The following is a 13,152-nucleotide window of genomic DNA, read 5'->3' as shown; positions in this document are numbered from 1 at the left end:
TAAAAACCAATTGGAAATGGAAATGGAAAATTACAGAAATGGTAGGAAAAGGAAAAAAAAGAAAATTGAAAGCAGAAAGGCTAAGTATGCAAACAAGAAATAATGAAAAAGTCCACATTAAATACAAGGTAGATAAATATATAAACAAGAAAAGAATTGAAATGGATAATGCTAATTGGAAAAAGATAAAAAAAATGAAAAAAATGAAAGATAAAAATATAAGATAAAATAATAAAAAATAAAAGATAAAAATATAATTAAATGCAGAAAGTAAAATAAAAAGAAATATCATAAAGGAATGGCTTTTGTTTTAGATTTCTTTAAGTGGTAGGCCTAGTTGATACATAAGGCTATCAAATCAGAAAATAAACTTGATAAAAAAAAATTAATATTTTTTTTTCTTCTCTTTGTTTATAAGAGAAACCATCCTCGTTAGTATGAAAAAAATTTACAACATTATATCTAACTAAAAACTTCTTGTTTCAAAATTACTCTATTTAATGCTTAAGATGAAAACACACCAACAAAAAAATTTAATAAACAAATACACATTTACTTATTTTCCATCTTGAATTTAACTAACAATAAAATAAAGAGTTAATGCGTAAGATGAAAACACATCAACAAAAAAATTACTAAACAAATATACATTTACTTATTTTCCGTCTTGAATTTAACTAACAATAAAATAAAGAGTTAAAACTCTTAACTATGTTGGAAAATAGAAAACATAAAATTCACGTTTTATATAATTATGAGAAATATATAATATCCACATGTTAGGATAGACATAAGATATTAGAATCACATGTCTATAAGAGTGATTATTTCAAGTTACATTCATTCTACGAGTTCATGGGGATGTTACTGTGGCTTTGAATCTCACCTCAAATATTTATTGGTAGAATAAGCTCATAATAATAGCGAGGGGACTTATTACATAGTTTTGATTCTATTGTGATAAGTCAATTTCCATTAATAGTGGAGGTCATTCGCATCAACATCATAGTGATTTGGGTATTTGATTCCAAAGTTTATTATATATGTGTCTATTATTCTCTTAGAATAATTTGTTTATTGTTAAGAATTTGTGACTGGTAATTTTCGTTAAAATTATACTAAGTAGACTCATGGAACTTTTCTCTAAGGATTATCTATTTAGAGGGTATTTCTTTTGCATTTGAAATGTATGGTGGAAAATAAAGAGGTGGGGCAGGGGAGAAACGAAGTGTTATGCATGTGGAGGCCTACAAAGTGCAAGGTCGGACCATAGGGGCCCATATCCCAATTCAAGGCTCTTGAAAAATAAGTCTCAAATATTTCCAATAGTATTCACAAAAGCATATGATAAAAGGTTATTTATAAAGGTCAAGAAAGAAGTGGTAACTTCCCCAAAGGGTTGGTCATGTGGAGGTTGGCCCATATCCCTATCCAAGACCCTTAAAAATAAGTCTCAAATGTCTCCAATAGTATCCACAAAAGCATATAATAAAATGTTATTTATAAGGATCAAGAAAGAAGTGGAAAATTTTACAAGAAGAAGTATGTCACAAAAGAGAATGTATTTGACTTTAGAATGTAATGTTGAGTCTTTTGGTCCTTTGTTATAATATTTTCAAGAAAAAACATAATAATTTTTTTGAAGAAAATAGAATCATATTAACATAGAAACATTTAGGACATTTATTTTGAAATAATTAATAAATTAGATTAATATGAAAATAAAAATGAAAATTTAACCAATAATGTGATTTCTACAATGATAAAAAAACATTTAGATTAAATTTATTAATGAATTTGATCAATAAAAAAACATAAATAAAAATTTAATTAATAATATAAAAGAAATGAAAAATAAGAAGAAAATGAAAATTACAATTAAAAAAGAAAAATAAAAGATGATTTAAAAAAGAAAAGAACAAGTGCAAAGCCAAAAAAACAAATTCAAGAGTAAAATTACACACACATATCAATGTTGACTCCATTTTTAAATTATAGGGTTACTATCACTTATTTCAAATTATAATGATATGGTATAGGTGGAAACATGAGCAATCTACACTCTAAATTAATTATATTTATGTTGAAGGTATTCATTTAAGGGGATGGTTCTCTTTGGTCCATCATCATCTATCTATACCCACTCCATCCTGCCACGTGTCTATACCACTTATCAACCTTTAGCAACCAACCAACCACAATCATCATCTATCTATACCCACTCCATCCTGCCACATTTCTATACCACTTATCAACCTTCAACAACCAACCAACTACAAGTTGTAGCAATTCCTCATGATATGAAAGATAAAAATCATGCCATATAGGTAGATAAAATCACATATCACAATACTAATGGTGCTTTAAACCTACCACAATCTATCTGCACTTCTTCCATTTCCTCAATCATGCACAAAGTTTTGATTTATGCATAAACTTTTATTAGAAGCTATGCATATTTTTTCATCATTTGTATACTTTAAGACATTACTTCTAATGGTGTTAAACATTAGAGGTAAAATAGTCCATCATATTTTTATGTAATCATTTGTCTTTATAGAATTAATAACTCTACCACTAATCCACTTAGAAATTTTGGTTGATCCCATGTCTTTGGAGTGGCTAATGAGTTTATTAGAAACTCCTTATCTATTGGTATTGTTTTGTATATTGTTATGGATTGTTTAGGCCAATCGCAATAGAAAGTTCTAAACACTGAGTCTATTTTAGGGATTTGTCTCTTTTAAAGTGTCTCGATAAGACATATTTATTAATACGTGTTATTTTTAATTTTAGACCTAAACCTTGTCTTTTAAGATGCAACATGTGTGGATTTAGTGATGCTTTTATATGAATTTTAGTTGTATTGTAATATGTTGTAATATTTTGGTTGGATTGTGGTTTAGGGATAACCTAGGTGTGGTTTTTAGGAGATTTCCTCAGCTTTTTTGGAAAAAAAGGGAGAGTTTCTACTAAAAATGGATATGTATAAGATTGTAAACGGTTAAGTTCTTTAACATTTTGGTATATATTATTGAAACCTTGCTACCTCTTTCATTATAGTAAGGAATTCTTATGAAGAGTGAGTATTTAGTTTATGGTAATTGTTATGCTTTACAATAACATCTATATAACTGTTGATATGGTGACTTGTTCTAGTCTAGGGGATGGCTCAATTAAAGAAATACTTGTTTATGGTTTAAGTTAATGCTAATGTTTTGAGTGAAAAAAATTATTTTCATTGTATAGTTGTATTTTCTGTTTAGCTACAAAACATAAAACCACTTAACATATCTAACCTCATATTTAAAGGAATAGGCTTGAAAAATTAAATGAGATATTTTTTTCATATATATACATATATAAAAGTTTTATTCTTTAAAATTCATTCAATGTAAATAACAAATTAAGATTTTTTATTTTTATTTTTTGGATTTTATTTGAATAATAGGTAATATGAAATTTAATCTTATAAATTATTTTTTTATTGCTTGTAAAATTGACAAATATATATTTCAAAATGAAGAAATTATTTTACAAATCTAAATGATAAATAAATATTTTTTCCTATTCTAGTATAAGTAAAAAACACAACAAAAACAACAAGAAAAGAAAGAAAGAAAAGATGGTGATTAGTAGAACTTAACTTAAATATTTGGTGTTTTCCTATGTAATATGGAAAAAGCTAAGTAATGTATCCAAGTAATTTTTATTTTTTATTTTTCCTATTTTTTCTGTTAAACAAATAGTATTATAGTATTGTGTACAAAGTCCCAAAGATTGAAAAGAAAGTTGACATATAAACACGTAGTTTCCTATGATTTATAGAAATTTTAATAACATTATACTAGGTTGGTTAACCTCCTTTTCTGGTCACTCCTCGAAAACGACTGACTTTCAATAAGGAAAATTGACATTTTCTATTTTAGCCATCTTAAGGTCAACTATTGTTAAGTAATCTTGACTTCCAATAAGTCAACTTTCCTTCCCTAGTCTAAAACTTTGCAATCTACCATCTCTCCATGTACTTGTTGCTTCTTCGAAGTTCTAAGTTCTAACACGTAATTCAGTTGGCTTTAATCACCCTACAACAGCGAAGAAAATTCGATTATATTGCATCGCAGTTTGAAAAACACTGACATTTTTATCATCATGTCTCGAGTTGATCACATATTGTGTGCTCCCAATTTAGAGTTTCGAATGGATTTTATATAAATATATGTAGTGATGAGCCTCTCAGGCCAATAAGAAATTGAGGATGACAGATAAAATACTAGTTCATATTTTGTTTCCTTTTACAGTCTTCTTATATATCCTGAGTGCTTTTGTTTAATTATATTCATTAAAATGACTAATTTGTTTGGAACTTCTTCAGTTTCGGAAGGCAAAAATAAAGAAAACCTCATCACTTGTCTTCCGGGCAACATCCCACCATTGTAGCCAACCGACCTGAAGTTCCGACTTATCGCTGAGGATCCGATGGACATTACCTTCGATGCTATTCTTTATGAATCGCAGAAGCAAAGCAATGGCGACTACGTATTAGTGAACACGTTCGAGGAGCTCGAAGGGAGGGATGCAGTAACAACACTCTCTTTGAATGGCTGTCCTGCTCTGGCCGTAGGACCTCTTTTTCTTCCAATTTTTTTAGAAGGAAGGGATTCGTGCGGCAGTCTGTGGGAGGAAGAAGAGAGCTGCCTGACATGGCTTGATATGCAACGACCGAGATCAGTTATATACGTTTCCTTTGGCAGCATCACTGTGAAATCTCAGCAACAGCTAGAGCAGTTGGCACTAGGGCTCGAACGCAGCGGACAACATTTCTTGTGGGTTCTTCGGTTGGATATCGCAGAAGGCCAGGTTGCGATTTTACCTGAGGGATTTGAAGAACGAATGAAGGAGCGGGCCCTGTTTCTGAGGTGGGTGCCACAGTGGAAAATACTTGCCCATGCCTCAGTGGGATTGTTTCTCACACAACGGATGGAACTCTACCTTAGAGGCAATGGGCTTGGGAGTTCCCGTAGTGGAATTCCCATATTTTGCCGATCAATTTCTCAACTGCAGATTCTGTTGGGGATTTTTATGGTAAAAACCCAAAAACAAACAAACTGAACACACACAGAGACAATGCTCTATTTTTCTCCAGGATATTTAACATAGGGAAGCTTTAAAAAAAAATTCTGAGAACAGAGTATTACACACCCATAAAAGAATTGTATTCATTAAAACAAAATGCCTGATACATATTTCTTCCTCTTTCACTCAGAGGGATTCACCAAAAATACATTCAACCAACAAAAAACTACTCTGTCTCCTCCTGAGATTTTACACTGTTGTGTGTAAAAATCCCTTTACATTTACTGCTGTGAAAACATTTTACATATACTGCTGTAAAAACCAATTCTTACATATGTTGTAAGAATTTCTTACATTACATTCACTGTAAAAAAAAATTGTTTTACTCGCACCATACAATTCACCATTCGCTCTTCCCTTTGTTTGAACAACCAACAAAACTTACATTTCAACCCTGGTCTTTATGTTTCGCACTGCTGTGCGTTATCACACAAAATACAAAGTCATCCTAAAAAAAAAAACTCTCGTGCTTCTTCTACAATCTGCTATACGATATTCGCCATTGCATTATACAAATGGCCTTCGTCTTCATTCTTTTCATTTACCCATTGCACTGTTGTGCAAAACCAAAGTTCTTCACGAAAGTAAACCCAACGAAAACATATCGTAGACATTTCATATAGGTTAACAACAAAAAAAATATAATAATACATGCCGTAAAAGAAAACATAAATATTTACCAACTTTCTATGACTAGCATTAACCTTCATTAAATATTTTCTGAAATTCTAGTCAAACAAAAGCGTTTACTCCATGTAATGTCATGTTGCAGGTTCGTATGCAGGTTGGATTGATGGACGGCGGAGGACGTTGAGTTGAATTGGACGGTTGACGGTGATTTCGGGAGCCCCTTCCATGCTGATCGTTATGTCCCGACGGAACAATGGTTTTGCAGAAGGTACAGGATGCGTGGAGGCATCTTACTGCATCAGAGTTGATTGTCCGGAAACCACCTTCACAGCAGAAGCGGTCCGAAATGTGTCAGAGGTTTTGGTGCAGCAGTTTTGGGCGCAGAACAAACGCAGTTGAAATTATATTTCAACACTCCCCTTTAATTTCAACTGGTGGGTTATCAGTCATACCTAGACACTTCCTCAAAAATTCAAAGCTTTTTTGATCTAATGGCTTTGTCAAAATGTCTGCTACCTATTCTTGAGTCCTGCAATGTTCTAAGACAATTTCTCCATTGCTTACCAATTCCCTGATGTAATGAAACCTTTTGTCAATGTATTTCGTTCTCTTATGAAACACTGAATTCTTTGATAATGCAATAGCTAAGCTATTGTCACAAAAAATCACCGTCGCTTTTGCCTGCTCTTGGCCTAAGCTCCTCAACATTCTTCTCATCCAAACTGCTTGACATGCTGCTGCTGTAGCTGCCACATATTCAGCCTCTGCTATAGACAATGCTACAATGGACTGTTTCTTAGAAGCCCATGAAATGGCTCCTGAACCCATGTGAAAAAACATAACTGGAAGTGCTTTTACGATCATTTACACTTCCAGCCCAATCACTATCAGTGTATCCAATTAAATCTGAACATTCTGAGACACTATATAATATGCCAAACATTTTAGTACCTTTGACATACCTCAAAATACTTTTTGCTGCCTGCCAATGTGCCTCCTTTGGCCTCTCCATGAATCTGGAAATTAAACTAACAGCAAACATTATGTTAGGCCTAGTTGCAGTCAAATACATTAGGCTGCCAACTATACTCTTGTACAAACTAGGATCAAAATCCTTGCTGCTGTCCCCTCTGCTGAGTTTTAATCCCATTACTGTGGGAGTGATTGTTGCCTTGCACTCTTGCATGTTAAATCTGCCCAATAATTGATTTACATATCTTGCTCGTGAGATAAAAATTCCATTATGATTTTGATCTACTTCTATGCCTAAGAAGTATCTAAACAAACCCATGTCAGTCATTTCAAATTCCTCCTTCATGACTGTTTTGAAATTCTCAATGAGATAATAATCATTACCTGTGAAAATAACATCATCAACATATAAGACAACAATTAAAATTTTACCATCTTTTTCTTTGATGTAGACGGTGGGTTCTCCTTCACATTTCTCAAATTCATTATCCAATAGATAGGAATATATCCTACTGTACCATGCTCTTGGCGCTTGCTTCAGCCCATAAAGAGCTTTCTTCAATCTGCACACTTTGTGCTCTTCACCTTTCTTCTCATAGCCTAGAGGCTGTTCAATGTAAACCTCTTCCATTAACACTCCATTTAGGAATGTTGACTTCACGTCCATTTGGTAAACTTTTCACTTGTTTTGTGCTGCTATGGATAGCACTGCTCTCACGGTTTCCATTCTTGCAATAGGTGCGAAAGTTTCCTCATAATCTCTCCCATACTGCTGCTTGTACCATTTGACAACCAGCCTTGCCTTGTGCCTTACTATTTTTCCTTCAGCATTGCTCTTGGTCTTGTAGACCCATTTGACTCCAATGACTTCTTTACCTTTTGGTAGCTCAACCAAATCCCATGTTTTGTTTCTTTCTATGGCATTAATCTCCTCATCCATAGCTTCTATCCATTTCCTATCTTTAATTGCATCTTCGAAATGAATAGGGTCATCAACATGACAATACAAGGAAAATAATGAATTCATACCTTCATCATAAATGTCACTTAGATTTCTAAACTTCTTACCTCTTTCATTTGGTGTGCAAGTGCTTGAAGATGCACTTGAATTTCCTCCTTGTGGTGTGCTTGGAGAAGCACTTTCATTTATCCTCAAGGGTGTTCCTTGCTGTCCTTGTGTTGGCACTGCTGTTTGGGGATGCATTTCAGCCATCTCCTCATCATCTTCATCATGAGACAAACAGTTTTTAACATTCACTATTTTCTCTATGCTTCCATCCCAAGCTTCCTCTTCAATGAATTGAACATATCTGTTGACAAAAAACTTCTTGGTAGATGGGATATACAACCTGTAATCTTTGGATTCCTCACTGTATCCAATGAATATACAGTTCTCCCCTTTGCTGTCCAACTTCCTCGTGAGCTGACCTGGAATGTGTGCATAGGCCACACATCCAAAAACTTTCAAGTGGGTGACTCCTTGCTTTCTCCCACTCCATGCTTCTTCCGGCACTTTGTTCATCACTACTTTTGTAGGACACCTATTCAGAATGTAAACTGCACAATGTACAGCTTCAGCCCAATAGTCATTTGGCAAATGCTTTGCCTTTAGCATGCTCCTCGCCATATCCATGATGGTCCTGTTCTTCCTTTCAGCAACTCCATTTTGCTGTGGGGTGTACCTAGCTGTAAACTGCTTGTGTATTCCATTTTCTCTACAAAATCATAGGAATTCTTTGGAGATATACTCACCTCCTCTGTCATTTCTCAAAACTTTGATATGCAGCCCGCTTTGGTTTTCCACAAATGCCTTGAAATTTCAGACTTTTTCAAACACTTCACTTTTGTTTTTAAGGAAGTATACCCAAGTTTTTCTTGTAAAGTCGTCAATGAATATTAGAAAATATTGGCTGCCTGCTAGTGATGGAGCTTGCATCGGTCCTCATAAATCTAAGTGGATAATCTCTAAGGGTGCCTTTGCCCTTATGCTTTTCCCTCATGGAAAACTTTCTCTATGTTGTTTCCCCAATATTCAACCTTCACAAAGGTTGTTCGGTTTCTCTATCAATGGTAATCCTCTTACCATTCCTTTTCTACTCAACAAGTTAAGACCTCCAAAGTTGATATGTCCAAATCTCAAGTGCCACAACCAATTTTCATCCTTTAGCACTCTTTGGAAAGCCTCTTGGGTAACTGCTGCAATTACATTTTTGTTTCTCAAATCTGCCTTTATTCTAAGAGGGAACATCCTGTTCCTTGTCATATTTACTTCAGCAATGCATCGTTTGCTAGGTGCTCTATCCATGATGGTGCATACATCATTCTCAAAGAAAACATTGTAACCCTTTTGAACAAGCTGTCCAATACTCAAGAGGTTACACTTCATTCCAGGAACATAATAGACATCTGCTATGGTTATCCTTTCTCCTTTCTTTGTAAATATTTTAACTTCTCCTTTTCCCATAACAAAAATTTTACTATGAGTGCCAAGTGTAACTTGTGATTTCACATTTTGATCTAAAGCATAAAAGAGGGCTATATTTCCTTCATATGGTTGTTGCATCCTGAGTCTAAAAACCATATGTCTTCACTGTTTGTTTCAGCCATGTTACAAGCTAACAACACATTATCTTGGCTGATGTTTTCTCTATTATATTTGCACTTGACCTATTACTCATATCATGCTGCTTCTTCCTACATTCACTGGCATAATGCCCATATTTTATACAATAATAAAATTGGACATTGGATTTTTCATACCTTTGTCCTTGAGCATAATGTTGTCCTCTTTGTTGGCTGCTGCCTTGGCTTTGGTTCTGATTTGGATTGCTGCCTCTTCCTTGAGCATTTGCTAGGCTGTTCCTTCCACCTCTGTTTTGAATTCTTCCTCTTCCTCTCTTGTTTCCTCTGCCTTGACCTCTTCCTCTTCCAAAGGACATCTGGGTCTTGAAGGCTTGCTCTAGAGATGAGTTTTCATTTCTACTCAACCTCTGCTCATGTGTTATCAGTGATGCATGAAGCTCAACAACTGAAAAGTTTGAGAGATCCTTTGTCTCTTCTGTGGTGGTGACAATCACGTGGAACCTTGAGGGTAGGACTCTCAATATTTTCTCCATAATCCTCCTTTCTTCAAGAGTTTCTCCATGAGTCCTTATCTGTGTGACCAATCCAATCACATGTGTGAAGAATGAGTCAATATTGTCTGACTCCTTCATACTTAGATTCTCAAAATCTCTCCTTAGCAACTGTAGTTTTACTATCTTCACTTTCTCCATGCCTTGATAGGTTGTCTTGAGGGTTTGCCATGCTTCTTTGGATGTCTTAGCTGCTGCTATCCTTGGAAACACACTCTGGTCTACTGCTTGATACAACAACACACGGGCTTTTGAATCCTTTTTCCTATTTCTCTTCAGCAGATCCTTCTATGCCTGAGTTAATATATTAAACACATTTTCATCTGCTGGTTCTTCAAAGCCATCTTCAACTAATTCCCATAAATCTTGAGAAGCAAACAGGGCTCTCATGGTTATTGCCCAATAGTCATAGTTTTTTCCATTAAATTGTGGGAGCTGGGTGTTAAATATACCCATACTAGTGCTTGTGCTGGCCATTCCTTGCATTCTCAACTATGCTTCAATTTCTTGACTGTGTATTTTAAAAACACTGACTGTTTCTTCAGTAGTAACACGAAGAAAACTTTGAGGAATACCTGAATCTTTTCTTGACTGAGTCTTCACTTGGCTGGAGAAACTGTTGCAGCAAAAGAACTCCTTTCTTCAGCTTCTTTAACACCTTCAAAGAGCCTGAATCTGCTCTGATACCACTGTTGGGGATTTTTTTGGTAAAATCCCAAAAACAAACGAACTGAACACACATAGAGACAATGCTCTGTTTTTCTCCAAGATATTCAACACAGGGAAGCTTTAAAAAAAAAAATTTGAGAACAGAGTATTACACACCCATAAAATATTTGTATTCATTAAAACAAAATGCCTGATACATATTTCTTCCTCTTTCACTCAGAGGGATTCACCAAAAATACATTCAACCAACAAAAAACTACTCTGTCTCCTCCTGAGATTTTACACTGTTGTGTGTAAAAATCCCTTTACATTTACTGCTGTGAAGACATTTTACATATACTGCTGTAAAAACCAATTCTTACATATGTTGTAAGAATTTCTTACATTACATTCACTGTAAAAAAAATTGTTTTACTCGCACCATACAATTCACCATTCGCTCTTCCCTTTGTTTGAGCAACCAACAAAACTTACATTTCAACCTTGGTCTTTATGTTTCGCACTGCTGTGCGTTATCACACAAAATACAAAGTCATCCTCAAAAAAAAAAACTCTCGTGCTTCTTCTACAATCTGCTATACGATATTCACCATTGCATTATACAAATGGCCTTCGTCTTCATTCTTTTCATTTACCCATCGCACTGCTGTGCAAAACCAAAGTTCTTCACAAAAGTCAACCCAACGAAAACATATCGTAGACACTTCATATAGGTTAACAACAACAAAAAATATAATAATACATTCCGTAAAAAAAACATAAATATTTACCAACTTTCTACGACTAGCATTAACCTTCATTAAATATTTTCTGAAATGCTAGTCAAACAAAAGCGTTTACTCCACGTAATGTCATGTTGCAAGTTTGTATGCAGGTTGGATTGATGGACGGCGGAGAACGTTGAGTTGAATCGGACGGTTGACGGCGATTTCGGGAGCCCCTTCCATGCTGATCATTATGTCCCGACGGAACAGTGGTTCTGCAGAAGGTACAGGATGCGTGGAGGCATCTTACTGCATCGGAGTCGATTTTCCGGAAACCACCTTCATAGCAAAAGTGGTCTGAAATGTGTCAGAGGTTTTGGTGCAGTGGTTTTGGGTGCAAAACAAACGTAGTTGAAATTATACTTCAACAGATTCGCCAAGGAAATATGGACAATCGGCCTGGCTTTTGAGGATGTGGAAGTAGATGAACAGAAGGTGGTCATGAAAGAAAAAGTGGAGGACGTTATGAGGAGAATGATGAGAACACCGGAAGGGAAGAAGTTGAGAGAACGTTCTCATTATCAAAGAGTCTGCGACGACGGCCGTCCTCCCTGGAGGATCTTCTTTTCTGAACATAAACACTTTCCTAGAAGACATGACGATGAATAAAACCAATCCAAAAATGAAACCACGTGACTCTGTTTTTAGAATTTAACTTAAAAGAATATGGAGATTTGAGAATAAGTTGTTGATCGATATCAAAAATCTTGCTAAATCGTCAGATACCTCTCTCCTTTGCGAGATGAACAGTAAAAAGAGACGGCTTTAAAGCCTACCATGTTTCATTCCCACGAAGAAAGTGTTGTAAATTACTCCTATTAACAAAAGTATTTTGGCTGTTGAACATATGGAGTGTTATGATAATCGCACCACATTTCATGGTTTAAATGGTTCCATCTTATCCAGAAATTACGCATTGTATGGCATGCTAGATTTAACTTTAAAGTTTTAATAGTTATCCGTGACATGATCACTAAGTCCTGTGATGGTACTTGCATCGTGTCTTACATAATTTTGAATAACTGAAAACAGATTATTGGCCGCGATTTTAGATTTTATTCGCAAAAGTCTTTGCTATCAAGTTCTATTATAAGCATAGAGAAGTTTTGCCATAAACATTTGACATGTTCCAAGAGATTAGGATTTTTTTGTTTTTTTGAACTGCAGAACTATGTAACTCCCAGGTAACCAGGTAGTTTGATTTTGCATGGTAAATTATCCAAAACTAACTGAAAAATTAACACCAAAGAAGCCTCCAAAAAGGTAGTTCGACATCGAAATTAAATTATCCGAGCACCAACTGAAAATCTAGCAGCACCTTTCAGCAGGAGAAAATGATTTCTTTTTATTATAAAAAATGAGTACATACAACATAGTTCTTTTTCTATGCAGACTATTTGATCCACGGAGGGCTCAAATGAGAATTAACAACCTAGATTCTCTAGTTTTTCATACTTGTCCTTTTCCTATCTCAAACATCATGATGTATCAACAATGATTTTTTATCTGACTAGGAATTTGTTCAGAATAAAGTCACAAATAGCTGATTCAAAAAACCATCAATGTCCACAAAAAACAAAAAGAGATGACTAAGAGCTCATATATGATATTAATGCTTCTTACATTGAACAAAGAACCTTGGACAAAAGCCACAAAATAGATCACACCTAGTGCATTTTCTATTCCTACCTTGGACAAAATGTCTGCAATTGGATATTGCTCTTCTACATTCTGCTCTTCTTTGTAGATGTGTCTGGAAGATATATGTTGAAAACCTTTTATAGAGAATGAATGTGACACATCAAATTTGATAGCATATGTGGCTGAAGATGTGAATGACCATTGAC

The 13,152-nt window shown here is 34.7% G+C and overlaps 1 protein-coding gene across 1 annotated transcript; it reads left to right on the top strand.

Annotated features, from left to right (window-relative positions):
* The first annotated feature begins 4,479 nt into the window (after positions 1 to 4,479).
* Positions 4,480 to 11,914, top strand: LOC149147896 (7-deoxyloganetin glucosyltransferase-like). Its single transcript, XM_089442000.1, has 2 exons — positions 4,480 to 4,919; positions 11,677 to 11,914. Exons 1-2 carry the CDS (start codon positions 4,480 to 4,482, stop codon positions 11,912 to 11,914), a joined length of 678 nt encoding a protein of 225 aa, XP_089298126.1.
* Positions 11,915 to 13,152: the final 1,238 nt, after the last annotated feature.

The sequence above is a fragment of the Pinus tabuliformis genome, chromosome 9 (genome assembly GCF_031772625.1).
Source record: "Pinus tabuliformis cultivar Carrire ecotype Pingquan chromosome 9, CPIR1, whole genome shotgun sequence".
NCBI classification, from domain to species: Eukaryota; Viridiplantae; Streptophyta; class Pinopsida; order Pinales; family Pinaceae; genus Pinus; species Pinus tabuliformis.
Note: the sequence above shows the minus strand (reverse complement) of the source record. Positions and strands in the feature narration are given on the sequence as shown.